The 26,582-nt window shown below is 34.7% G+C and overlaps 1 protein-coding gene across 2 annotated transcripts in view; it reads right to left on the bottom strand.

Annotated features, from left to right (window-relative positions):
• Window positions 1-6,566: 6,566 nt before the first annotated feature.
• Window positions 6,567-26,582, bottom strand: part of LOC145690996 (uncharacterized) — a 59,283-nt gene continuing 39,267 nt past the window's right edge. The window contains exon 2 of one of the 2 annotated variants that reach the window (XM_081766472.1): window positions 6,567-8,908. In XM_081766472.1, coding sequence (XP_081622598.1) covers window positions 8,176-8,908 — 733 coding nt within the window. In that variant the 3' untranslated portion in view covers window positions 6,567-8,175. The remainder of the gene's footprint in view (window positions 8,909-26,582) is intronic. The other variant, XR_014132316.1, reaches the window with a different exon arrangement.

Genomic DNA, 26,582 nt, shown 5'->3' with positions numbered 1-26,582 from the left:
ACTAGGTATTGGCGACGTTTACGGCATGAGGAAGCTAATAAACAAACAAACCAATAAACAAAATCTAAAGCCTTATAAAAAGTTTTCCCAAAATTTACATGTAGCAAAATCATTTGTTGGTATTCCAAACCTAAATTCACCTTTATTCATAATTTACTTGTATCGAACTTTTGATATGAGAATGATATGTCTGAAACTGTAACAAAGGTCATTAAGACTTTTTCTTTGGCTTTAGTCAGATTTAGCAGTTTTACTTAGCAGTCAGTGAATGTGGATCTGTGATTTCAGAGTTTTAGAGATTTCCTTAAATTTTTCATTTCTACAATAGTTTGAAACTAACACCATTAACGTATCTCTTTCGATATTTCCATAAGTATTGGCTTGGTCACTTCCAGTATATATCAAACAATAAACTACTTACGATGTCTTACTCCATCAATCCGAACTACATTTAATATCCAACAACTCTGTGCATTTTCCCTTAAATCTGCAAACTTTCTACTAGGTTAAAACTGACTACTTCCTATTTTCATCTTTTCTTGCTAAAACGAAAGTGTTCTTTAGACAACCTGAAATGATGGCTCTATACTACATTATGTTGCATAGGGCATTTTATGTAGCATCTCATTTGACAGTTGGACAATTTCTTCGTATATTGAAAGCAACAGGGATCAAGTCCTTGTGCACTTACACGAGAAGGAAACAAATTCTTTTTAATTCTTGGAATTGTGCCAATGCACTAGGTCCAGAGAGTTTTCAAATTATTATTATTATTATTATTATTATTATTATTATTATTATTATTATTATTGACTTAGGTTTTCTTGAATATTAAGCAATATTTCACAAAAAGCTGGTATTTTTAAACAAATGTGTTCGATATCAAGTTTTCATAAAGTAGTCATCTCTCCTATAAATAATTTCAGAGGGGCCGCGGTGGCTCAGTGATAAAGCGTTCATCTTTGGTGCATGGGATTCTTGGTTCGACCCCTGCTCGCACCAAGTGAATTTTGTGGTGGAGAAGCACAATGAAGAAGGGTTTTCTCGGGGTTCTCCCGTTTTCTTCCACTTTCTTCATTCCACCATTTCATTCATTTCTCATCGACACCGTGTCCTTTAGCCTAGCCGGTATAACCGTAGGTCGTAAAATTTAAAGATTTGATTTCAAATAATTCCAACTCAAACAGTTGCAGGGAGTATGTCATTTCGAATAAAACAAACTACTGTATAGAATTCTGAGTATTATTATTTTTATATATACAATTCTAGTGGACCTTACTTTCAAATCGAAGGATAAAAAGACTAAATTCACTCTCTTATTATTATAGATTCATTTCAATTGAAGCAGTTAAAATAGCTGGGAAAAATAAAGCCATACCCTATATTCCAGTGTGCCACAACCGGATAACACGGCACATTGGCGTGCCCAGCAAAATGAAGTGTAACGCAAACTTTTACTTATTATTTACAAGAATATTAGTCGAGTTTATTTTATTTATTATTATCAACGATTCTTCCACGGATCAGTTATCTGTATACAGTTAAACAAACAAGTATCACATTGAGGGAATGAGTGTATTTATTTACTTTAAAAGTAAAAGAAAAGTATATTTTCTTGTATATTCTACCGTGAATAACTCATCCGGTTTAAAAAATGGGACTAACAACAAGATTAGCCGATGTGCCAAACACACACCACCCTATAGTCGTGAGTGCCAAAAGTCCTTTTCTACGTCTTGGTACCCTAAAGGTTGTTGCCTTCAAAGAGAGAGAGAGAAAACTTAAGTACACTGCACTTACATACTTAAATAAATAAATTATGTAAATAACTGTTTCGTTTTCGGTTTATTATTATTATTATTATTATTATTATTATTATTATTATTATTATTATAAATTTCTTAGGAAGTCGACTGCCAAAAATATGCACACTGCTCTCCCGTGCAGCGCCTCGTGTATGATTTTCTGTTCACAAACTATATATTCCAAGTTTACTGTGTTCATTCTATACGTGTGTTTGTAATTAGATGCATATGAAGTAGAAGTCAAAATCTAATGCCCACGTTACGTATATGCAAAATCATAGACAAAGAAATTTATGAACAAAAACATTTATGGCGCTAAAACAAAGGACAAAACTGAAGAAGTACTAGCGGATTGTTGCCCGTAGTGCACAGGTGACAACGGTTAACAGTGTTAAATTTAAACAAATAGTTTTTAATTAAGCACGAATTTAACTTACGGTGTACAGTGTGGAAGGCTCAGGAGTTCGCTGGGATCCTTACAATATCGAACTCCGTGAAATGCACTGCAAACCTGTCCGCAAGCCTCCGAAATATTCAACAGATATTGTGTATTAATACTCATTTCAATGCAAACCTATATAGACCTACGCACTTCAAGACTCAACGAAGGTGCAGACTATTCATGAGTTAAACACTCTCACCCAATGTATTCTCCTAACATGTAAATAAAACAAGATAGAGCAAATCTCAACTCTCTACGATAACCCTGTGCCAACGGGCAAGTGGTCAAAATGTCAATGCAACCTACATCAGAAAATCTATGGCCAAGCTTCTAAATCCGTTAAGTTGCGACAATAACAAAACAGAAAAACAAGTTTAAAAATGCAAGGTATTGAAGTAAAGGAAATTTCTGCAGAGTCATTCTCTCAAAAGCATCCTCCGATATATTTTATTTCTGCACCATTATTCCAGGTTTCTCCAAACTTCCAATAGAAATTCCACGGTGGAATCTGTGAATTTGGGGTCCCGATGTGCGACGCATATACCGTTGGCTTTTGACCTTCTCACCCTCCACGACGGTTGCGGCTAACAATGTTACCATTCTCTTCTAGGACACGAAATCCAATGGCCATTGTCATTCTGTGGTCCATTGGTCATTCGAAGTCACACTTATACCAGGATAAGGTCCGTTGTGCAACTCTGTGAGAGACTGCAGCAATTTGTTTGACTTCAATACCTTGCACTTTTAAACGTATTTTTCTGTTTTGTTATAGTCGCAACTTAACGGGTTTAGAAGCTTGGCCATAGATTTTCTGATGTAGGTTGTATTGACATTTTGACCACTTGCCCGTTTGCACAGCGTTATCGTAGAGAGTTGAGATTTGCTCTATCTTATTTTATTTAACAATAGCTCTTATACAGTATGCTACTTGACCCCAGGTTCGATTAGCAAATTTTGAGTTGGACTTCGCATGGGACCCTGCGAGTGCCCCGGTGACACAAATTTTTCATTCAAAAGGTGCTGGGCTCCCAACACTAATTTGAAAGTTATTGGCTACGTTTCCTTACGGGACCGTTCCCGAAAAATTTGACTCGGAATCCGAATTTGTAATATATAGTATGGAGCTCAATATTTAACTTTTCACGTTTTATCTCCGCAATGGTTGCGATCGAGGATATCCCTTTTCGTGTTATTTTCTTTTGGGACAAGGTATCTAACAGCCATAGTCTCGACTCGAAGTCAAGAGTTTTACTTGGATAGGTTTTCTCGTAAGAGGTAACACCGCAAACAATTTTAACTAGTCTGATCTCGCGAATATAAACGAGAATTCGGACACTAAAGAGCGCGTTATCCCTCACCAGGTAAGATTTTCAGTCAGTTCGAAAAGCAAGTCTCTAATTATTATGAATCTACCATAGAGCTACGCGCTTTAGCCACCTGAAAAGATTAAATTGGAGTTTTTCTATTAATAGAGCGATATTAAATATGGCGATGAATCGCGAAATACAGAGAGTAGATAGTTAACTAAGCGTATACAATATTGACGATACTGTTTCTGTATATAACATAATCGAGTCGTTCATATTGAAGTATTATAATTACTAAGGGATGAAACTGAACAAGGACGGAAGTCCAACTATGTATATACAAACATCATGAATATCTAATATTCAGTCACGAGTGCAGGAACTTATTTCGGAAGGGATCCAAAGCTTTCGAGGGTCCAAACTAAACATACGAATAAGTTATTTTAACATTTGTAAAATCTATTCAAAAATTAGACTAAAGATTAATTAAAACTTGGGATTTATTGAAGGATCAAGGTTCGTGATTTTGATTTTTTGTTACTTCACACACTATACTTAGTGATACGCACGAGATGATACAGAATTTTCGTTACAAGATTCGAGACGAGATAGATCTATTTCAATAGAAAATATATATGGTTTTCGAGACGAGACAGAACTTCGAAACTTTTTTGAGACGAGACATTCTCAAATCTTGTCTCGTGGGCATCACTAACTGTGTTTAAGCATTACTGTAATATGTTGTGTGTGACTCAATTTTTGCAGAGTTGCACTTGCGTTTTTCATTAATATTCAACGCTGTAAACATTAATAGATAAACTATCCAAACCTCTTAATCACATTTGCTTCTAGATAGCCCCCCATAGTCATAGTACTTGTTCATACGTTTAGACACCGATACTATAATTGCGAACCTGTTTTCTTTTCAGATGTTTAGATTGCTTTATACATTTTCTCTCAATGGGGTAGAAACATGGACTTAAGGAAAAGGGACGATAAAAGATTGCAGGCTTTTGAAATGTGGACGTGGAGAAGAATATGGATAATTAGAATGTACATTTGATTTCACATAATATGAAGTATGCGTATTTTCTTTAGGGTTTTTGATAATTCTCGGTGCTTTGGATGCAATTCGGGATAAGATATGGAGTAGAAAGGATCACGTTCATTTCCAACATAAATGTTTCCGGTTCTCGAAGTGGCTCAGTAGTAGACCGATCAGTTCTGATATGTAAGATTCCTGTTTGGATCCTGGCTCTTGTTAAGTGGGCATTTAGCTAGATAAACATCCTATCCGTGTGACTTCTCAGGTTTGTCCCGAACCCGATTTATCTCACGTTCTTCAGTCTACTTTGTCGTTCATCATCACCATCACCTACTCCCATAAACTCAGAGCAGAATTGGACACATCGAACTATAATAATAATAATAATAATAATCTCTATCAAACTAATAATGCTGTGCAGCGCAGAGTTGAGATATTTCTTATTTTTTTTTATTAAGTTTACAATTACATCGCCTGACATATTAATAATTTCAACAATATACATAATAACTTCCACTTTATAATTATTTACATTCCAAGAAAACACACTACTCATTTCATGAAAAAAATTCGGAAGTTACTCTGAAACATATTATTTAATTTGAAAAGAAGAAGTAACCATTACCATTGAGTGACCTCAACCATTAGTAATTGGTCTGGAAAACCTGGCAGAAACTGTACGCATTATTGATGTAAAATTTAAGAAGTATAATAATACTGTTTTCAACATTGCCATTAGTATTTTCCCATCCTATTTCGTTCATTGATAGACCTACATCACTAACAGAACTACTAAAGGATATATCAACACACTGTTCTTGAGAGAAAATACTGTCTTCGATTGAGTACTCTGAGTTCGTATCAACCTTCCTATTATTTGTTGTAAATGAATTCTAATACCGACATCTCTTTCGCTTTTGCTGTGCAAAGCCTTCTTCTTTGGTTTCATCTTTCCTGGAGTTGCTGTTAGTATTCTTGTTCGACCACTCCTCTTTTTCTCACGGTTGGTTTTATTAAGAGGGGTAGGCAGCCTTCGGATAAGGACGGATATTCTGAGTGAATACTAACGCAGTGGAAGATATTGCTGCAAAATATAACATATGTAGTTTCTTGGATAGCTAATATAAGCGAGCTTTGAGGCAGAAGCTCTGATGAACCATGGTCCATACCCTCAGATATGACAGCAACATTCTGTGTGGTAAGGTTGCCTATAGATTTTGCTGGTGAAACGGTTCGTTTCTGTTCAACGAGGGATTTGGACGGTCAATTACTAAAGATATCAGAAATTAGTCTTCTGTAAAAGAAGCACTGTTGAAAGGGTATATTACAGTCTTTTTAAATCGAGATATGATATTCCATTGTGTCATAGCATATACCCGTCCTATATACTCATCAATAGAATGAGGAGAAATAGTTTCTCCTTGGTTATTAATCAGCCAGTCATTGCACACACGATTGTAATGGGTCTTCAGAGGTCCATAAAGCGAAACATCCACCAGATGCAGTTTGACTGCAATGCGGGTTAAAATGTTCATTACACGCTATTTTGGTAAGCATTCTCTACCACAATGATGTTTACGAAGTTTTCGTGGTGTTCGAGGAGCAATATGATTGGATTTTCTTTCGAATATTTTGAAATTCGGTTAATGTGTTCTAAACAAACACCAAATACCTCAGCAATATTCCATGCAGTGATCCTTGTTAATACCAAGCTATGAGGTGGTATTTTCGTCAGGAAGAAATTCTTGTACTGTCCTGGGTCCAGGAAGTAAAGTGTTACCATTCATGAAATTTTCTTTCACGTTACCACTGTAGGGTTAAGAACAATGAATGTCACGAGTGTGATGTAGAGAAGAATGCTGGTCAAAAGTGCAGTGAACAAAACCACGTTTAAACTATACTATCTAAATATACAATGTATTATAATCAATTTTACGGACTGTGGTATGAATATTAGTTAGTTGCTGGAATATGCTGTTTAGTGGTAATTGAAACGTGTCTGAAAGTATTGGTAAGGAAGAGTGGAATGCCTTTTCTCAACCAATTCTCTACATAGATAAATGACCGCAAGACCACAGGGGCGGATTGTTTGTAGTATTAAAATAAATAGGGCAGCACAGCACAGAATGATCTCGTAGGTGAGTGTAAAAGTATTTGAGCCCAAGTAAGTCTATCCAAAACAAATTTCGTCTGGTGTTTCTGCAGAGCATATACGAACAGTCCTCAATTTTAGTTGAAACATGCCATGAATCATTTCCAAATGTTGTCACAAGGTGAGAAAATTCTTCATTTTCGTGAATATATCTTGGGCTTACATATGAAACTACAGTAAACATGGGATAACATCGCACAAATGATATTCCTTTGTCGAACATTCTACTCAAGCACTCGACTTGGCATTGTACGATTTTCATAACGCGCGTAAAAATAGCAGCTGAAATTATGTCATGTCTTGGGACGTGTGATGCTTTACTACTCTGTGGATTGACATGTGTGAAGCCAAACTGGAATGTCGATTAAATGACTTACCACACTCTTTGCATGTGTAAGGTTTTTCTCCTGTGTGGATTAACATGTGTGAAGCCAAATATGAACGTCGATAAAATGCCTTACCACACTCGTGGCATGTGTAGCATCTTTTTCCTTTGTGGATTAACGTGTGTATAGCAAAATCTGAACGTGTACTAAATCCCTTACCACACTCTTGGCACGTGTGTGGTTTTTCTCGTATGTGGATAAACACGTGTCTAACCAAAGATGAACGATGATTAAATCCCTTACCACACTCGTTGCATGTGTAGCATCTTTTTCCTGCGTGGATTAACATGTGTCTAGCCAAACGTGAACGTAAATTAAATCCCCTACGACACTCTTCGCACGTGTGAGGTTTTTCTTCTGTGTGGATTAACGTATGTGTAGCCAAATCTGAACGTGCACTAAATCCCTTACCACACTCTTGGCACGTGTGTGGTTTTTCTCCTGTGTGGATTAACACGTGATTAACTAAAGCTGAACGATGAATAAATCCCTTACCACACTCGTGGCATGTGTAGCATCTTCCTCCTGCGTGGATTAACATGTGTCTAGCCAAACCTGAACATGCAGTAAATGCCCTATCACACTCTTGGCACGTGTGTGGCTTTTCTCCTGTGTGGATTAACTTGTGTGTAGCCAAATGAGCACGATGTTTAAATCCCTGACCACACTCCTGGCACGCGTGAGGTTTTTCTCCTGTGTGGAATAACATGTGTTTAGCCAAATATGAACGTCGAGTAAATGACTTACCACACTCTTGGCACGTGTGAGGTTTTTCTCCTGTGTGAATCGACAGGTGTGAAGACAAATGGGAACGTTGATTAAATGACTTACCACACTCTTGGCACGTGTGAGGTTTTTCTCCTGTGTGGATTAACGTGTGTATAGCCAAATCAGAACGTCGTTTAAATCCCCTACCACACTCTTGGCACGCATGAGGTTTATCTCCTGTGTGGATTAACATGTGTCTAGCCAAACCTGAACGTGCAGTAAATGCCCTATCACACTCTTGGCACGTGTGTGGCTTTTCTCCTGTGTGGATTAACTTGTGTGTAGCCAAATGAGCACGATTTCTAAATCCCTGACCACACTCTTGGCACGCGTGAGGTTTTCTCCTGTGTGGAATAACATGTGTTTAGCCAAATATGAACGTCGAGTAAATGACTTACCACACTCTTGGCAGGTGTGAGGTTTTTCTCCTGTGTGAATCGACAGGTGTGAAGCCAAACCTGAACGTGCAGTAAATGCCTTACCACACTCTTGGCACGTGTGAGGTTTTTCTCCTGTGTGGATTAACGTGTGTGTAGCCAAATCAGAACGTCGTTTAAATCCCTTACCACACTCTTGGCACGCATGAGGTTTATCTCCTGTGTGGATTAACATGTGTCTAGCCAAATATGAACGTCGAGTAAATGCCTTACCACACTCTTGGCATGTGTGTAACCTTGCTCCTGTACGATTTAACATGTGCGTAGCCAAACATGAACATACACTAAATTCCATTCCACATACTCCGCATTTGTGGGATTTTTGACCTGTGTGCACTAAGTTATTGCTTGACAAAGTTGTACTTTGACTAAAGTGTTTTTCACTCTTTCGGTAGGTATTACGCTTTTGACTCTCCTGAGCTAGAATATGCCTTGACAAAAGTGATGGATGAAACCCCTTGCCAAACTGCATCGAAGTATGAGATTCCTCATGTGAATGAGAAATGGTTTCCTTTAAAGTAATACACGAGTCGTCTTCTCCGTGGAATGGTAATACGTTATCGCGCCTGTAACAAATTCAACAAATAAGGAAATGTGAATGGAGATAATGATTAAGTAGCAACAAAAAAATAATCATTCTCTTTATTTCATGATAAAATTACACTCAATTTTTTTATTACATGAAATATTGTACAAATGTGAAATGGAGTAACACTGAGTAGTTTCCATATCTTTCTATTCTCAAAATAAGAGGCTGTAGTTTGTTTCAATATATCAAATTGAGCCATCGTTTATACCGTGGCTATCATAAGTCTTTGACCGTGGCTGCTTTGAAACAAATGCACAGTACGAGAATTAAATCGAACAGTACGAATCATTTACAGCGTAGTGATTGTAGTTCAGTGGTCTAGGCGATTGGCGAGTAATCTGGAACTTTTTCGATCGAATACACGTCGAGCATTTTTTTTTTTTTACTTTAGGAATGTTGATGGCGGTTGACCAGCGATAACACACGCTTTATTACATTCAAATATTTGAATACTTCTTTAATAATGTTTTAATAATAGATTTCTATGACAGACACGCCCCTGTAGTTAAGAAACGTGTTTCGCAACACTCATCACCATGCTAAACCAATGAATTACTTCGTTAATGGCGCGGAGAGATAAAGCTTATCGAGCATACAGGAGACATGTTAAAAATAGTGATCCTTCCAATGATAGCACAATATCCTAATACGAAATTCAAAATAATAGGATGTTAAGAAACCGTTGCACTCAAGAAGTAAGGAAGGCAAAACGGCGCTTTGCCAATTAAATACTTGAATTCCAAAATAATGGAGCAGTTCTTTGGAAAAGGCTAAAGTATTAGGTGTTGGGAGAAACATAGCCAAGAATGCTGTTAACTATACGCCAGATGAATTGAACACTTTTTTCTGTCAAACCTGTATGGTACCAGCCTCCATGAAACTGCAAACAATGAATAATATTGTAGCTTCGGAAATTAACTCTCTGTTCTCGTCTTCTCACGTACAGCACATGTATTAAAAGCGATCCAAAGAATTAAATGTAAAGCCATTGGTACAGATGATATTTCAATAACCATGATCAGGAAAATCCTACTGCATGTACTTAATCCCATCACTGACATTTTTAATTACTCTCTTGAAACAGAGACTTTTCCCACAGTATTGAAACTCGCTAAGGTCCCCCCACTTCCAAAAAAGAACAACGCTGATAATATTGCAGACTATCGTCCTATCAGTGTCCTTCCCGAGCTTTCAAAATTTTTTGAATATATTGTAAATGATCAAATTCAGGAATACTTAACAACAAATAATTTATTGGATACATTTCAATCTGGTTTTCGAAGTAATCATAGCACATGCACTGTACTAGTAAACATAACGGAGGATATAAGGTTGGCTATTTATAAAAGAAACCTGACGCTCCTTACTCTACTTGACTATAGTAAGGCATTTCAAACCTTTGATTTTGACATATTAGTTCAGAAATTATCATTATTGTTTAATTTTTCTGAATCCGTGGTTAAATGGTTTCATTCTTACCTTCACGAACGTAAACAAAGAGTAGTGATCAATCAGGATCACATATCGACATGGCATTGTATCAACAGTGGAGTGCCGCAGGGTAGCGTACTAGGTCCCCTTCTCTTTGCCCTTTACATTAATGATCTCCCTAAATCTCTCACCTATTGTAAATACCATATTAACGCTGATGATTTTCAGTTATATGCTTCTTTTCCCCAACAAGATATTAATAATGCGACTGACAAAATAAATACTGAGTTAAACAAAATCCGCGACTGGTCTACGGCTCATGGGTTAAAATTAAATGCAACAAAATCGCAGTGCATCTTAATTGGCTCCCCAAGAATTCTTTCTTCTATTAATATCTATCAGCTCCCAAATATAATATTGTCCAATACTGTTATTCCATTCTCTAGAGCTGCCAAAAATTTCGGAGTCATAATAAATCAAAATTTCTCCTGGTCAGATCAAATAAATGGAGTTTGTAAGAGAGCATTTGGTGCCCTACATACGTAAATTGACTATGAATTTTCTTACCAATATCTTTGAAGATCAAACTTGTCAAGGTGCTGGTGTTCCTACATCTTGACTATTACGACTCAGTCTATTCTGATCTAACAGAAAATCAATCAAAGCGCTTGCAAAGAGTGCAAAATGCCTGCAATGGATTTATTTTCAAAATAACTTACAGGGAACATCTCACATCTTTTTATAAAAAAAACTGTCATGGCTGACGTTAGTCGGAAGAAGAAATTTACATAATCTTACCCTATTGTACAAAATACTTACTACGTCAGAACCATCGTATCTAGCCCGTAGATTTTTATATTTATGAGATTTTCATACTAGAAGCACAAGATCACAAGAAAATTTCTTGCTCTCCATCCGCAGTCACAATTCTGATTCATACTCAAAATCGTTCACAGTAAGTATTACACGCCTCTGGAACAGTTTACTTCAAATAATACACAACGTTTCCACAGTCGCCAAATTAAAAAAAAAAATCGGTATATTCTCTTCTCTTAAGTAAAGATAAGGACACTGGTAACACATGAGGCATCTTCGTTTTACCAGATTATTAATAACCCACTTATGAACACACAACCAATAGGTAACCTATGTTAATTTGTACAGCTTATTCATACTTCTAGTACTGCTATATGCAATATGCAATTTTTGGTTTATCCATGTTATTTTTGATTCCCCTATTGAATATTATTTTTCAATTTTTGTTTTTTGAAGTGCTTAACCATTTTTTAAATTAAGTAGTATATTGTTTTCTTATGTGGTTCAATACTTTTCTTTTGTAATTGTTAATATTTTCTATATGATGGTGTGTTTTTTAAATATATATAATGTATGCACGTGGTTAAGTGCTCGAAGAAGGCTGCAGATCCTTAACTTCGCCACGCAAAAGAAGTCATAAATACATAAATAAATAAATAAATACTCGTTTGTTTCAACACTTCAACTATCAAATTTTCAGGAATAATACTAGTGATAATAAATATTATCCGGAAAAATATTTAAAAATGTATTATCGCTCAGGTCATACCATTACAAGCAGAAATAAAAAAAAATTGGTCTTGTGTAACGTTGCCCATGAAAAGACGAATTTCTCATCTCGATTCTAAAAACAAACAAAACAAAATCGGGATGAGACTTAACATTTTAATTCCAGACGGGACAAGGCTAATTCACTGTATCGTCATGCTTTGGAGATGAGAATCGAGACGAGACGAAAAGTATCGTAAACATTTCTCGTCTTATCTCGATTCTAGAAATAGTATATGCCACTCTTTAAGCAACAATTTCTATGTAGACTGAATCTTATATATTATTTTGTTAGTTTGTACTTCAGAGCTCACTGATTTATGGTCTGGGTATATATTTTTGTAGCAAGGCTTTTATAATTACATCTGCGAACTCCACACGTTAGTTTATTACAAGCTTTAGTGTTCAATTATATTCAGGTCTTTCTATTACAGTTATTTTCCTGGAAACGTAAAGTAGAATATTTTCTACACGAAATATTAGCAGAAAGCTTTCGTTTAAATTAGAGTAGCTGTACCCCTTCCTCGAAACCCGTACGATTAAGTAAGTTTTGCCGAATTTTAGTGCAACTATAAACTTTTAATACCATTGCTATTATTATTATTATTATTATTATTATTATTATTATTGAAGTGTTGTAAATTTAATGGTACAACCTGTCCCACCTAGCTCCCGCGTAATATGCATTGTGCTGAACAAACAACGTGTGCATAGGTTTCCTCTGTGTTCTGCTTCCTCGTACTTTCTTTATTTCAATATTTCTTTCATTCTCATCATCGACGTGTTCTGTAGCTTAGCCGGCATAACCACTACTTAAAAACAAATTTTCTTACGGCTCTTGTGAGTTCAGAATTCATACTTTCTAAACGAAATTTGCCTCGAAACTTTCCGTTATAACATTTAACTAGTACTAGGGAAAATTTCCGTTATAACGTTTAGCTAGTTGTAGGGACGTATGTGAGGGTATGTCCTGTTGATCCTGACACTTCTCTCTAATCCCGACTGTTTTGTAACTTCTGGCTAACGCTACGGTCGATTTTACAGATTTTAATACACTGTGTCCTCATACGGAAATTGTTACCTATATTATTATTATTATTATTATTATTATTATTATTATTATTATTATTATTATTATTATTATTATTGAATATTTGAGACCTCAATATTACGTCCTACAGCAATGTAAATAATCATACTGAAGATACGGAAATGAAAATAAATTCTTTTAACCCTATATAAGGATAAATTGAGTTATGAGATACTATGCAAAAAAAAAAAAAAAAAAGATAGGAAAAAGGTGTCAGCTACTGGATAATGTGAAAATCGAACAGAACCTAAGTAGGATGTGTCTTAATCACAACACCCTTTCGAAGTAACACCTTTTCTTTGGGTAAAGGACAGTAGTGTAATAACCTAACTCCTGGGCCAAACTCTAGGCCAACCCATTTTGGAAATATCTTTGACCAGCACAGATTGAGTAGGGTGAGATTAGGCAGGGTGCTTTGCGCATAGGCTTTAATGACATTTAAAATCATAAAATATTTACATCTGAAACTTACATCTAATATTAAAAATAAAAAAGAAGTTTTTATGTCAAATTATACATGCTGGGTTGATTTTCAGAATAAAAGATTGGTTAATGTATCTAATGCTATCGATAAACAAGATCTTGTAACATTAGAGCAGCTTGAATAAGCAAACGAAGAGTTTACACAAAAATAAACTGTAGAATTACGATGTCGATTGGCAAAAGATGATGTTGAGAAACCAGGCATTTTTGTATATAATTTAGCTGCTGCCTACAAATTTCTTTATAGAAGTAGTTAATGCATACAGAATCAAGTTTAAATTCATAACTTATAGACACATTTTTAAGTGACATTCTATTTGAAAGTTTTCCATTACATTTTAATATAAATGATCAGTTAAACATTAGACCATCCAAAAATTCTGATTTGAAACAAGGCAAATCGTTAATGCTTATTATGTATGTAGAAAAAGAGGATGAAGATGAATACGAAAACGAATCAAGTGATAATGATAATGTTAGGAGGGTAGTATTAGGTAATGATGAATTTTAAATTTCTATATAATAAACAGGATGTATTGTGTTAAGTGTAAGAAATCAACAGATAGGAAGAAAAACACTATTAGAATTGAAAAAAACAGAATGGAAGATATAGTAAGAAAGGTATTGGTTCAGTATGTGGTGTTACTAAATCGTTATTCGTTAAAAAGAAAGACTGACTAGAACAAGGTAAAGGTATTAGAGAAGACATTATAGAAAAAATTCACAAGCGTTCCGGAAAGAATTATCTTAGGTTAAATGTTATTGTTAAAGGTATACATGATTTATGGCTAGCAGATCTCTTGGAAATGCATAGTGGCATGTTAAAAGGTATCTCCAAGTTAAACAAAGGCTATAAGTATTTGCTAACGATTATAGATGTGTTTTCGAAATATGCTTTTGCAGTTCCTGTTAAAGATAAGAGCGGTAAAAATGTTACACAAGCATTTGAATCCATATTAAGAACGGGAAAACCTAGTAACTTACAAACTGATCAAGGCAAAGAGTTTTACAATAAAAAATTTAAGAAGGTGATGGAGGAAAATAAGATTAATCATTACTCAACCTATAGGGGTAAGAAAGCTTCTGTTGGTGAGAGATTCAATAGAACTTTTAAACAAAACATGTGGAAAAATTTACAACACAAGGAGATTATAAATGGATAGAAATATTACCAACACTAGTTAACAAGTGTAATAATTCTATGCATAGAACCATTGGTTTAAAGCCTATAGAAGTGAATAAAAAAAATAAGCAAATAGGAAATCGAAAGGGTTATTTGAAAAAGGATATACACCTAATTGGTCAACAGAAGTATTTGTTATTAGCGAAGTTATACCATCTAATGCACCTACGTATAGAATTAAAGCTTTAGAAGAAGAGGATGTGCAAGGTAGATTTTACGAACCAGAACTATTAAAGACGAAACATAAAGATGAATACTTAGTGCAGGTGTTGAGAAAGAAAGGTGACAAAGCATAAGTAAAATGGTTAGTATTTGATGATTCACATAATAGCTGGATAGATAAAAGTAATGTTGTAGTATAAATTTAAATATTATTTTTATAGAATAAAACCATAATAGGTTAGTATGGATCAAAGTTTGAATGAGATATGTTACGAACAAACTAAAGATATTGGTATGGTATCTTTGGTGATTTTAAACTGATTATAGATAAGAACACAGATTACTTCAATGCTACTAAATTGTGTGCAATTTTAGAATATTAGAATATTACAATAACAAACTAAGTGGACCGAATTCGGGCCACTTCAAAAACTCACCTTATACAGTAAAACTAGCTGGTTACGAAATAATGTTAAAAAATATTTTCTAAACAATAAATACGAGTACTATGGATAGTTTAAACGTTATTTGTTACGAACAGATTAAAGACATTTATTGGTATGCTATTTTTGGAGATTTTAAATTGATTGTGGATAAGAGTACAAGATACTTCATTGCTACTAAGTTGTGTCGAGATGGTGGTAAGAGGTTTGATAATTGGTTAAAAAATAAAGTCACAAGTGTTAATAAGATACTATGAGCTAGAATTAACCAACTCCTCTAATTATAGGAATTGCTCTTCCACATACCTAATAAAAGGAGGAGACAAAGAAGCAACCTTAATCATATGTGGAACTTATGTACACAAGAAATATTTCTAGCTGTTGCCTTTTTGTTATCTAAAGATTTTTACAATAAGTGTTATGATATTATCGAAGACTATTTCATCCAAGACTTTAAGCAATATAGAGTTAACAACGAATTACTCCAAACACGAATGCAAGGAATAGAAATAAAGACGGAAAAGTTGTCTTAAGAACAAGGGCTTAAAAAAATAGCAGCACCATATACAGACGAAGATTCAAAAGATAATTGCCTAATCATATACAAGAAGAACAAACTTGCCCTATCCTTTCCCTTATTATGCTATCAGATGCCAAAAGAGAAGTCTACATAAGCCTCTTAATGAGGCAGAAGAAAAATATCCAGATCATGAGATAATATACGAAAAGTTTCGAGGTCCTAACAGTATTAAGTTATTCAACCTAGTGCAAAAAAAATTAGATATTCGTAAAGGTAAGGGTAATGAGTTTTGGACGTCCCTATCAGAAGAAGATTTGGTTAAAGAAATTAAAAAAATTGATTGTTTCTATTATCGGTTAACATCTAGTCCTATGTAAAAACTTTCGATATAACTTTTATGACTATCATTTCAAAAAAACTTAACATCAATATTCGATGTTGATATTTCCAATCTTCCACAGAAAAAAAAACGGATTATCAAAATCAGGATTTTCTTCAGGATATTCATTGTTGTTGTTGTTATTGTTGTTAAGTATAATAACTGTTCTACAGAAAGGACAAGTGTTATTAATTCTTAAATAGGTAAGCATATATTCAACACAGAACTCAAGCTTACACGTCATTTTGCATAATTCAGTTTTTGTTTCTTTGCATATTGAGCATTCTTCTGAGTTCTCTATTAAATGTAAACCTGTTAAGAGTAGCATTAGTTTGTTTCTGAGGGACTCGTGACATGCTTATTTACTCTTAAGAATTTAAACATATCGATCTTACGTGTGATTTTCATTAGAAAGTTTTCTGAGAACTTCCTATCGCAACAAGTGCCTATTATGCTGTTTTTACTCTAAATCTTTGCTTTCGAACTCGAGAACGAATTTTTCGCTTTTATCGTGTAAACAAACATTTGACCAGTAAACTTTATTTTGTTATTTCTCACATGTGCTTCATCTAGCAGTGGTGTAATATCGTGCAAATCGATAATAGAATCAAATTCTCTCAAGAAGGCTGTTAGTTCTTTTCCTGAGATGCGACAATTTTTAGAAACTATATCCCAACAGAGTTTGTCTTTAAAGGTCTTTAGGAATGTAAGTATAAGCAAATCTGTTTTGCAAGAGAGTATGCTCCAAAGTAAGTATTCTTGGAATTGTGTGCAAACCTCAATAGCTTGTTTTTGCGAATATTTCTCCAGTTATTTTCTTCACCAAACACGAGCCAATCAACTTTTTCTTTAAATTCATTAACATAATCTTCACTCATTTGTTGACCGTATTTATACGTGTAGTCTTCCCAATGAATATGTCGTCTTTTATGTTCTTTATGGTTTCGTACGAAATCTGGTTTTAAATGATGATAACAACATGAACCATACCTTCGTTCACACAATTTGTCTCAGAAAAGTTTATCACTATACTTATTAATAATGTTTTCGTATCTAACTAAGTCTCTCCTGTTTGATAATCTGACCCAATTGATGTGTTCTTCATAACGTTCTATAAAAGAAAGTGACAGTTTATGGGTTGATGTAACTCAACACAAATGTATCTTGTTTTTGAAGATATGTAGAAAGTTATCGGGTAAGTTCTTTATTTCTAAACTTTGTTTCCATTCTTTGAATTTTCGACTACTAAGTTCATTTATAACTATATTTCTACAAATCGGATTCTGAAAGTAGTTTACAATATGCTCAGGGTTTAACCTTTGAATCGTGTCTTTTATAAGCTCATCTTTATTCATCATTGTTTTATCTTGTTTACTTGGTTGTTGTGAATTTGCAGCAGTTGTTGCTAGAGACTTATTTCTGTGCTCGTTGATTAAGGCTATTATTTTTGCTTTTCTAAGCTTTGAATAACCATGTACTCCGTTCTCTCTACATTATTGCTTAAGTTGGGGGATAGTTTTCCTTTCCATAACCTCCTTTTTTTATAATAATAAGAAAGTAGGTATTCATTTTTGTTCATTTCTGTATTTAATAAATATGGATAAGCAGTATGAATGGATACAGAATAAACTTAACCTTATTCATCAAGATCTTCAACTCATAACAGTACTACTAGAAAAACAAATATTAAAAGAACAAGAAATGCTATTAAAAGAAAAAGAGGATGGAGTATTAGAAAGATATACACCAGAATCAAATTGGGATAGCGACAAAAAACTTTAGCCCACAAATGATAGTGACAAAGAACTTGAGCCTACAAATGATAGTGATGAACATGATGAGGTAGATTTGAAAAAATAATAACAAAAATGAATTAGTTTTCATTAGATCATTAGTAACATTCATGGGTTATTCCCATAAAAGCAATGTTCTAATACAATATGCTAATAGACATCGAGATTTCCTACGTCACATGAATATTAGCTGTTGTATTAAATAACGAAAATGATTAAAAATTATTTTTTGTATAATAAAAACAAGAGAGTAATTATGAATTTAATTAAGCGCACAGTAGTGGAATTAAAAAAAAAACTTATGTAAAGGAAAGGGGACCAAAAGTTATTCCCGATTAAGGAAAAACAGAACTCATAGACCGTATTAAAGAATATGAAGGTGAGCAAAACAGATTAAAGTTTAGGAAAACTTTCCCATTAAAAAAAGGCATATTGGAAAAACCAAAACCTAAGAGATTAGGTAGGAAGAGAGCTTTAAAACTGTTTCCATTTAAAAAAGAAGTATTTGAAGAACCAAAAATCAAATCTGAATCAATACCAATCGATGTAAATCGTCAAAATACTACATTTAAATCAAAATTAGAAACATGGAGATTCACAACACAATACAAACCAGAAGATCCAATAGAACATAATATTAAAACAACATCTAAAGCTATATTAAGAAGAATACAACTCAGCTTACAAAAACATGGCTCATTGAAAATTAATAATTCAACTCAGCTTACAAAAACATGGCTCATTGAAAATTAATCTATGTTTGTTCTAAATATAAGAAAGGAAAAGAAATGCAAGAGTTTTATTTTAATACTGAAAACCGAGTAATATATCAATCAACCAATGTAAAGGAACCACTAACTAATATGAAACAAGCATTAAGAACAAGAATGGATGAGTTTCAAGCTTGAAGTTCTGGCTGGGCTCTTATAAACATTAACTTTTTTGAACTAGCAATCGTTAAATATATACCATACAGAGGATCATCATACATAGAATTACCTAAACAGATTCAAACAAAAAGGCAGTAATTAATGTAAAAATTAAGACGGAAAATGCTTCTTATACTAATTATACAGTGCCTTATATCCTACAAATTCACATCCTGAACGAGTACCAAAAGATGATGAACTATTGTCAAACTTAGAATCCATACTAAAAAATATTCATTTTCCTGTAAAACTAAGCGATATTCCAAAAGTCGAAAAATTACTTAATATTTCTATAAATGTCTATGGGAATGACAAAGACTCTCTCTCTCTCTCTCTATGGCCTGTGAAACCCGGAGGTTCAATGCCGCGTTCACAAAAACTCTCCACTGACTTCTATCGTTAGCCAATTGGATCCAGTTTCTAATTTGCATTCCTATCTCTGCGAGATAGATCTTAATATTGTCCTCCCATCTGCGCCTAGGTCTTCCTAATGGTCGTTTTCCGATTGGTCTTCCAGTCAAGGCTTTGAAAGCGTTTCTACTTTCTTCCATTCTAGCTGCATGACCCGCCCATCTAAGCCTCCTAGACTTGACAACCCTCACAATGTTGGGTAAACCATATAAATTATGTAGTTCCTCGTTATGAAGTTTCCGCCATTCCCCATTCTCGTTCCTCTTGGGTCCGAATATTCGTCTCAGGATCTTGTTCTCAAATACTTTCAGGCTATGTTCTTCCCTCAGAGTAAGCGACCATGTTTCGCAGCCATACAGAACAGCATGCAATATTATCGTTTTGTATATTTTAAGTTTCAAATTCCTCGACAGAATTCGCGACGACAAGAGATTTTGAACCGAATAGTATCACGAATTCCCTGCGTTTAGTCGACATTTAAATTCTCCGTGAATATGATTTTCCTCCGTTAATATTGTTCCTAGATATTTGAAACTATCCACTTTATCAAAAGTATTATTTAATATTTTAACGCATCCATAATTTGCTGTATTCCGGTCCCGACGCACTTCCATGTATTTAGTTTTCTTTGCATTTACTTCTAAAGTATGATAAAGACTATTCAATTTATATAATACATCACATACAGACCAAAAAAGAAAAAACTTGTTGAAGAAAATGTCGAGGAAATTGAAGCTTAAAATATACAAAATGATAATTATGCCTGTTGTTTTGTATGGCTCCGAAACATGGTCACTTACTCTGAGGGAAGAACATAGACTGAAGGTATTTGAGAACAAGATCCTTAGACGAATATTCGGACCCAAGAGGAACGCGTATGGGGAATGGCGGAAACTTCATAATGAGGAACTACATAAGTTATATGGTTTACCCAACATTGTTAGGGTCGTCAAGTCTAGAAGGCATAGGTGGGCAGGTCATGTAGCTAGAATGGAAGAAAGTAGAAACGCTTTTAAAGTCTTGACTGGAAGACCAATCGGAAAACGACCATTAGGAAGACCTAGGCGCAGATGGGAGGACAATATCAAGATGGATCTCGCAGAGAGAGGAATGCAAAGTAGAAACTGGATCCAATTGGCTAAGGATAGAAGTCAGTGGAGAGCTTTTGTGAACGCGGCATTGAACCTCCGGGTTTCATAGGCCATAGAGTTAGTTAGTTAGTTAGTTGTAGACCAATGTACAGTATTTAGCTTTAACCTCAAAGCACTTTAGCATTCTAATTATTAAATACTTCACGCTATTCTTATGTTCTGATCAAAGCCTTGCGATAACGGGTGTGCTGAAAGTTATAGACACTCAAAAAATGGTCTAGAAGTTATATACAATCAGGAGGACATTATGCGATAGAGTAAAAATGTAATTATGTTTACTGTAATGCAGTTTTAGATGTAAGTTTTTTATGATTTTAAATGGCATAAAAGCCTATGCGCAAAGCAACCTGCTCAATCTCACCCTACTCAATCTGTGCTGGTAAAAGATATTTCCAAAATGGGTTGGCCAGAGCTTTGGCCCAGAAGTTAGGTTATTACAATACTAGACATTGGATTACGTATGCGCAATATTGATATATTATCAAAATATATAAAAAGGAATAATTTTAATTTATCAATTTTTCTTGAAGGAATATACGGAACTTCTTGTAAATGCCGAAAGAAAATATTATTATTATTTCTAGTAAGAGTGCAAGAACACTTAGTAACAATTACACAATGACGTTCCAGGAAAATTTATGACTCAAACTAGGCCTGAAAAATGACCCGTTTCTATTCATGAATCGTTTGTGAAACAAGCGATTTTTTCAGACAGTAGAAATCGAGATTGTAGACTGTGACGTCATGTAATTACTTTTTCCCTGTGAAGGAAGTCGTTTCAACTTTAGTTTGTAAGAACGAGAGAAATCGACAATTCTACATTTTATTACAAATCAGAAATATGATCATTCTAAATTATAATTTCTTTTCTGAATATCCACGGAGAATCGAATCGCGGATCCCTAATACACAAAGCGAATACTCAAGCCACTACCATAATAATGCTCTTTTAAGTAAGTGTGAAGAATCACTCGTCTATGTAGGAAATGCAAACGTTTACAAATGCAATGTTTTATTAACCATGAATCACTGATTTTGGTCATGATAAAATAGTGCAGTCCAGAGAATTCAAGATTAAATTTTAAAAAGACTGAAAGCATCTCTGAAATTTGTCTCTATTCTATTCGGTTATTCTCATTCTACAGGTAATTTCAATAACCTGGAAGGGCAGGGATACACCAAGGGCATCGTATATTTCAAAGGTTCTCCATCGAGAATCGAAAGTGAGACCCCGCCTACTAATCAATCAGATGGGTGGGGTGCCTGCTTCGTTTCCAAGGCAAGTAAGGTTGAGACGGACAAAATAGTGGTCGTGGGTTTTCTCGGGACACTCGCAATTCCTCATTACACCAATTAATCCATCATCACCTGCTTCAATCATAGTTTTCCTTAAGCTAACAGGCATAAGCGTTGGACATTGGGTGATTTCGTTTTCAAGCTGTTAACCCAGACCAATCCGAATCGAAAAACAGTTGTATTTTCTATTGCTCATTAAGGTTTTCTCACAAAAACAATATGTAGAAAAAGTCATGGCGAATCGTAATTCCATTCAAAAATAAAACAGCAGACTAGCAATACCTTAACCTAAAATGTAACAATTACATATCCTTTAGAACTTTTTCAAAATCTGTACGGATATTCTGGAAAGTGCCACAGCTGGAGTTGGTCATTGAGTCGGTGGGACAGTCGATACTGGGTCAACAGCACGCGACCCACTACAACTCACCACTCACCATGACCCACTGCGATAATGACCCAGAAGTATGTATCTTCTGCACACGAAACTACAGACATGGCAGATTTAATTCTTACACTCTGCATTTGTTTCAAAGCAGTCGCAATTATCTGGTCAAAGACTTATATCCGACACGACACATACGATATCAGAGTTAACTCAGGTACATACAAAATACTTATTTTGTGCTATATGGAGTAAATGTTTATTATAAGTGAAAATAGAGATCCGTTGTCACTAACATTATTGCTCTTTGTGTCAGAAAATTTAAAAATCGGATGGAACTTTTGCAATTGCAGCTACAAGAAACTGTCACTATGATTAGAAAGAAACAAAGGGACGATATAACAACTTTTAAAATTTTGCACAAGATACGTGATTTCATTAAGCATTCCATTTTAAGGTTGCGCTTTATATAATCTGATACCTTGAGATAGTAAAATTTTGTTTATATTGATATGTAGCGACGCAGTTACATCTCATACATTCTAAATAAACAAATACATTTGAGAAGCATAGAGTTTGTAAATTATTGTTATTATTATGTAGTTATTTGAAATACATGATATAATGATTCCAGAATTCAACGTTAAGGTAATATGGATACCCAACAGCACCTTCGTTACTCTTACATTATTACTAGTGCTTTTATGTTTGTGCTCTCAACATAGAATTTATCACAATCTGCTGCAATGCCATTAGCAAAAATCGAAATATATAATAGGTTTGAAATTCTGCTGTTACAGGACTTTTGCAAACAATGTCCTCGAGTGTTATTAGCATCGTGAAACACTCTAGTCATTATTGCTTTTTTTATGCTAAAAGTAAAAAGGGAGTGCGAAGATAAATGCTAGACTCTGAATAATGAAAAATTAAAGAAATATGTTATACAACACATTATAAAATACAGGGAGCTGAACTGTTTGAAATAAATATTTAATATGTTGAGCGTGTTCATTTAAGTGGCATTTTAAGTTACGTTCATTCAAATGGGTATCATAAAGACGGGAACAGAATTAAAACTGTACGTCAAATATTATAATCTGAGTGGTTTCTCTTGTTAGAGAAAGGACAGATGGCACACTAGCTTTTTTACTTTTAAAAAAGTGTCACGTGCAGCAGTTTTCGGAAATAAATATTCAAGAGACAGAAGACGAACAATCTGCATACTACATCTTAGTACAAAAAATTTGACATCAACCTAATCTGCTATTAGCTACAGAAATAGCTGAACCGTGTGAAATTAAATTGTACATGTCTGCAGTTAGCCACAGATGTAGCTCATTTAGAAAATTTTTTAATCTTCTCTTACGTTACTGTCACTAGAATGAAGATCCTACGAGTAAAAGAAAAGATTTAAATTTTACGCTAAAAATGGTGAGTGGATTATGCTTGAGAGGTGTCTTTACGCTATACCAGTGAGCAAGTGATCTAAGACTTACAAAAGAAAACGGGCAATTTCCGCAGGTTTCATAATACATAAATTTACCATATGATATAACATTAATATGCAATGTACAGAACTTCATCACACATTGGCTGATGCACTCAAGTGATCACAATTTTGCTAGCATAAAAAGAATTATAGAAGAACTACGTTTTCAAGAGGATATTGTGAAATTAAGCTGTAAACCTCAAATAAACTTATAGACTTCTTTAGATGTTTTAACAAGAGCAACGTCAAAAACAGCAAAAAGGCTTGTGGTATACGACTTAAAAATTGTTTACTAGGAAACAAAGTATTTTCGTCATTCTCTTTCAAACTACGCATTTATTCCTTCCGAATGTGCTTCTTTACTTATATTGAGCAATCTACTTATATGGGGAAGTATATCTACATACATCTAGGAAAAAATATCGAACCTGGGACAATAAGCGTAAGCATATCGTGAACCTGGGACAATAAGCATAAGCTTGGTCCTGGTTGTATTTACTGTACTATGTGTGAAATTTAAAAGTTGAGATTAAGCATTGGTTTTCTGCACATTCTTTTGCAGAGGTAGCACCCTCGTGATCAGATGTTTGTTTCGCTGGTTACAAGAAAGTACAACGTAATGAGCATACGTTCGCGAAATTATGAATGAAGGCCGAAATAGTCAATTGATTGGAACAAACGTGACCTTCATTTGAAGTTTTCATAGTAATTTTCCCTGTGTAATTTTAGCAGCAAATATTAAAATCTTAAAAATAAAATATATACTTCACTTTAAAGTTTCGTATACATTCAAGAATATACGAAACTCATTCACTCAGTAATTAACGATAACCGAAGTCCCACATCTCATACATTTAACTTCTCAACTGGATCTCATACTATAATAAACCATACTAAACTAACTAACTCTATGGCCTATGCGACCCGGAGGTTCAGTGCCGCGTTCACATAAGCTCTCCACTGACTTCTATCCTTAGCTAATTGCATCCAGTTTCTACTCTGTATTCCTATCTCTGCGAGATCCATCTTAATATTGTCCTCCCATCTGCGCCTAGGTCTTCCTAATGGTCGTTTTCCTATGGGTCTACCAGTCAAGACTTTGAAAGCGTTTCTACTTTCTTCCATTCTAGCTACATGACCTGCCCACCTAAGCCTCCTAGACTTGACGACCCTAACAATGTTGGGTAAACCGTATAAACTATGTAGTTCCTCGTTATGAAGCTTCCGCCATTCCCCATTCTCGTTCCTCTTGGGTCCGAATATTCTTCTCAGGATCCTGTTCTCAAATACTTTCAGTCTATGTTCTTCCCTCAGAGTAAGCGACCATGTTTCACAACCATACAGTACAACAGGCATGATTATCGTTTCATATATTTTAAGCTTCAAATTCCTCGACAGAATTCGCGACGACAAGAGATTTTGAACCGAATAGTAACACGAATTCCCTGCTTTTAGTCGACATTTAATTTCTTCGTGAATATGATTTTCGTCTGTTAATATTGATCCTAAATATTTGAAAGTATCCACTTTATCAAAAGCATTATTTAATATTTTAACGCCTCCACAATTTGCCGTATTACGGTCCCGACGCAGTTCCATGTATTTAGTTTTCTCTGCATTTACTTCTAAACCCATGTCCCTGCAAGCGCTTAATAAGATCTCTGCATTTATTTCTACTGTTCTCCTATCATCCCCTATTAAATTTACATCATCAGCATATGCCATAACCTGGTGAATGCCGTTCAACTCTAGGCCCTGGTTGCTATCTTTGATTTTCCTTATGGCGTAGTCCAGCACAAAGTTAAATAATAATGGCGACAACGCATCTCCTTGTTTCAGGCCATTTTCGACGTGGAAGCTCGTGGACAAAAATTTTTCTACCCGGACTTTACTTTGGGATTCACTTAAACATATCTTAATTAATCTAATTAGCAAGTTCTGTAAGAACGTTGTATAATGTTTCTCTCCTAACCGAGTCGTAAGCCTTTCTAAAATCAATAAATAGTATAATAAACCATGCCAACTTTTATTATTATAGCCCATTTTTAGTTTATCGTATTGTATAATATTATCTTATCGTTTTGGTACACCAACCTTTCACGAAAGTTTTACAGTTCATATGCATATTACTGACGCAAGCGACGTGACCCGCCTATAGTAGACATATCGGTTTCTACTGTAAGTGTTAACTATATATATATAACATGTAAACATTCTTTCCTTCATCTCACGCTAAGTAAGTTATTGAAGATGTAACGTCTTATTGCTGATTGCTAATAACCATTTCTACCCTTTCAGCCCTGACCTTCTAATCAGCAATATATACAATACCAGCCGAACGTGCATCATTGTGCACGTTAATTTTTTCCGAAAGTTAATAGTTAAAAAAAAATCATGTTTAGAAGGATTAGTAGATCAAACTAGATTATCGAAACCACTATTCTTTCTTTCTATTTTTTGAGATAAAAGAAATGATCATCCATTTCTCAATCTGGTCTTTCTGTAGAGTTGTTCACAGTTCAGATGAAATTTTGTAAAGCCGGTCAACCGATACCTTCTCCTTCCTGATCGATTGCAAGTGAAACTGTAGCTGCGTGATACGTCTATTCTAACAGCTAAATTTATTCCATTCATAGAGCACTCTGAGGAACTGACGTAGAAGCGTTTCACTTCAGATCACGTTATCGCTATCCGATGAGTGAAATAATTATTTTCTACAATCTAGGAAATCATAAGAATATCGTAGGTAAGAGCTATAAAAATATGCTCAATCGTTTTATTTGTAACATGTTTTGAATTTGCATCTATTAATGGCGTGCGTCCAGCTTTTCACCATAGGAGTTATAATTTGAAATCACACCATTTAAAACACAAGTGAAATGACATAAAATTTTCGAGGATCTTACAGAACGAATGGGACTA

The sequence above is a fragment of the Thermobia domestica genome, chromosome 7, assembly GCF_964235325.1.
Source record: "Thermobia domestica chromosome 7, izTheDome1.hap1.1, whole genome shotgun sequence".
Taxonomy (NCBI): Eukaryota; Metazoa; Arthropoda; class Insecta; order Zygentoma; family Lepismatidae; genus Thermobia; species Thermobia domestica.
Note: the sequence above shows the minus strand (reverse complement) of the source record. Positions and strands in the feature narration are given on the sequence as shown.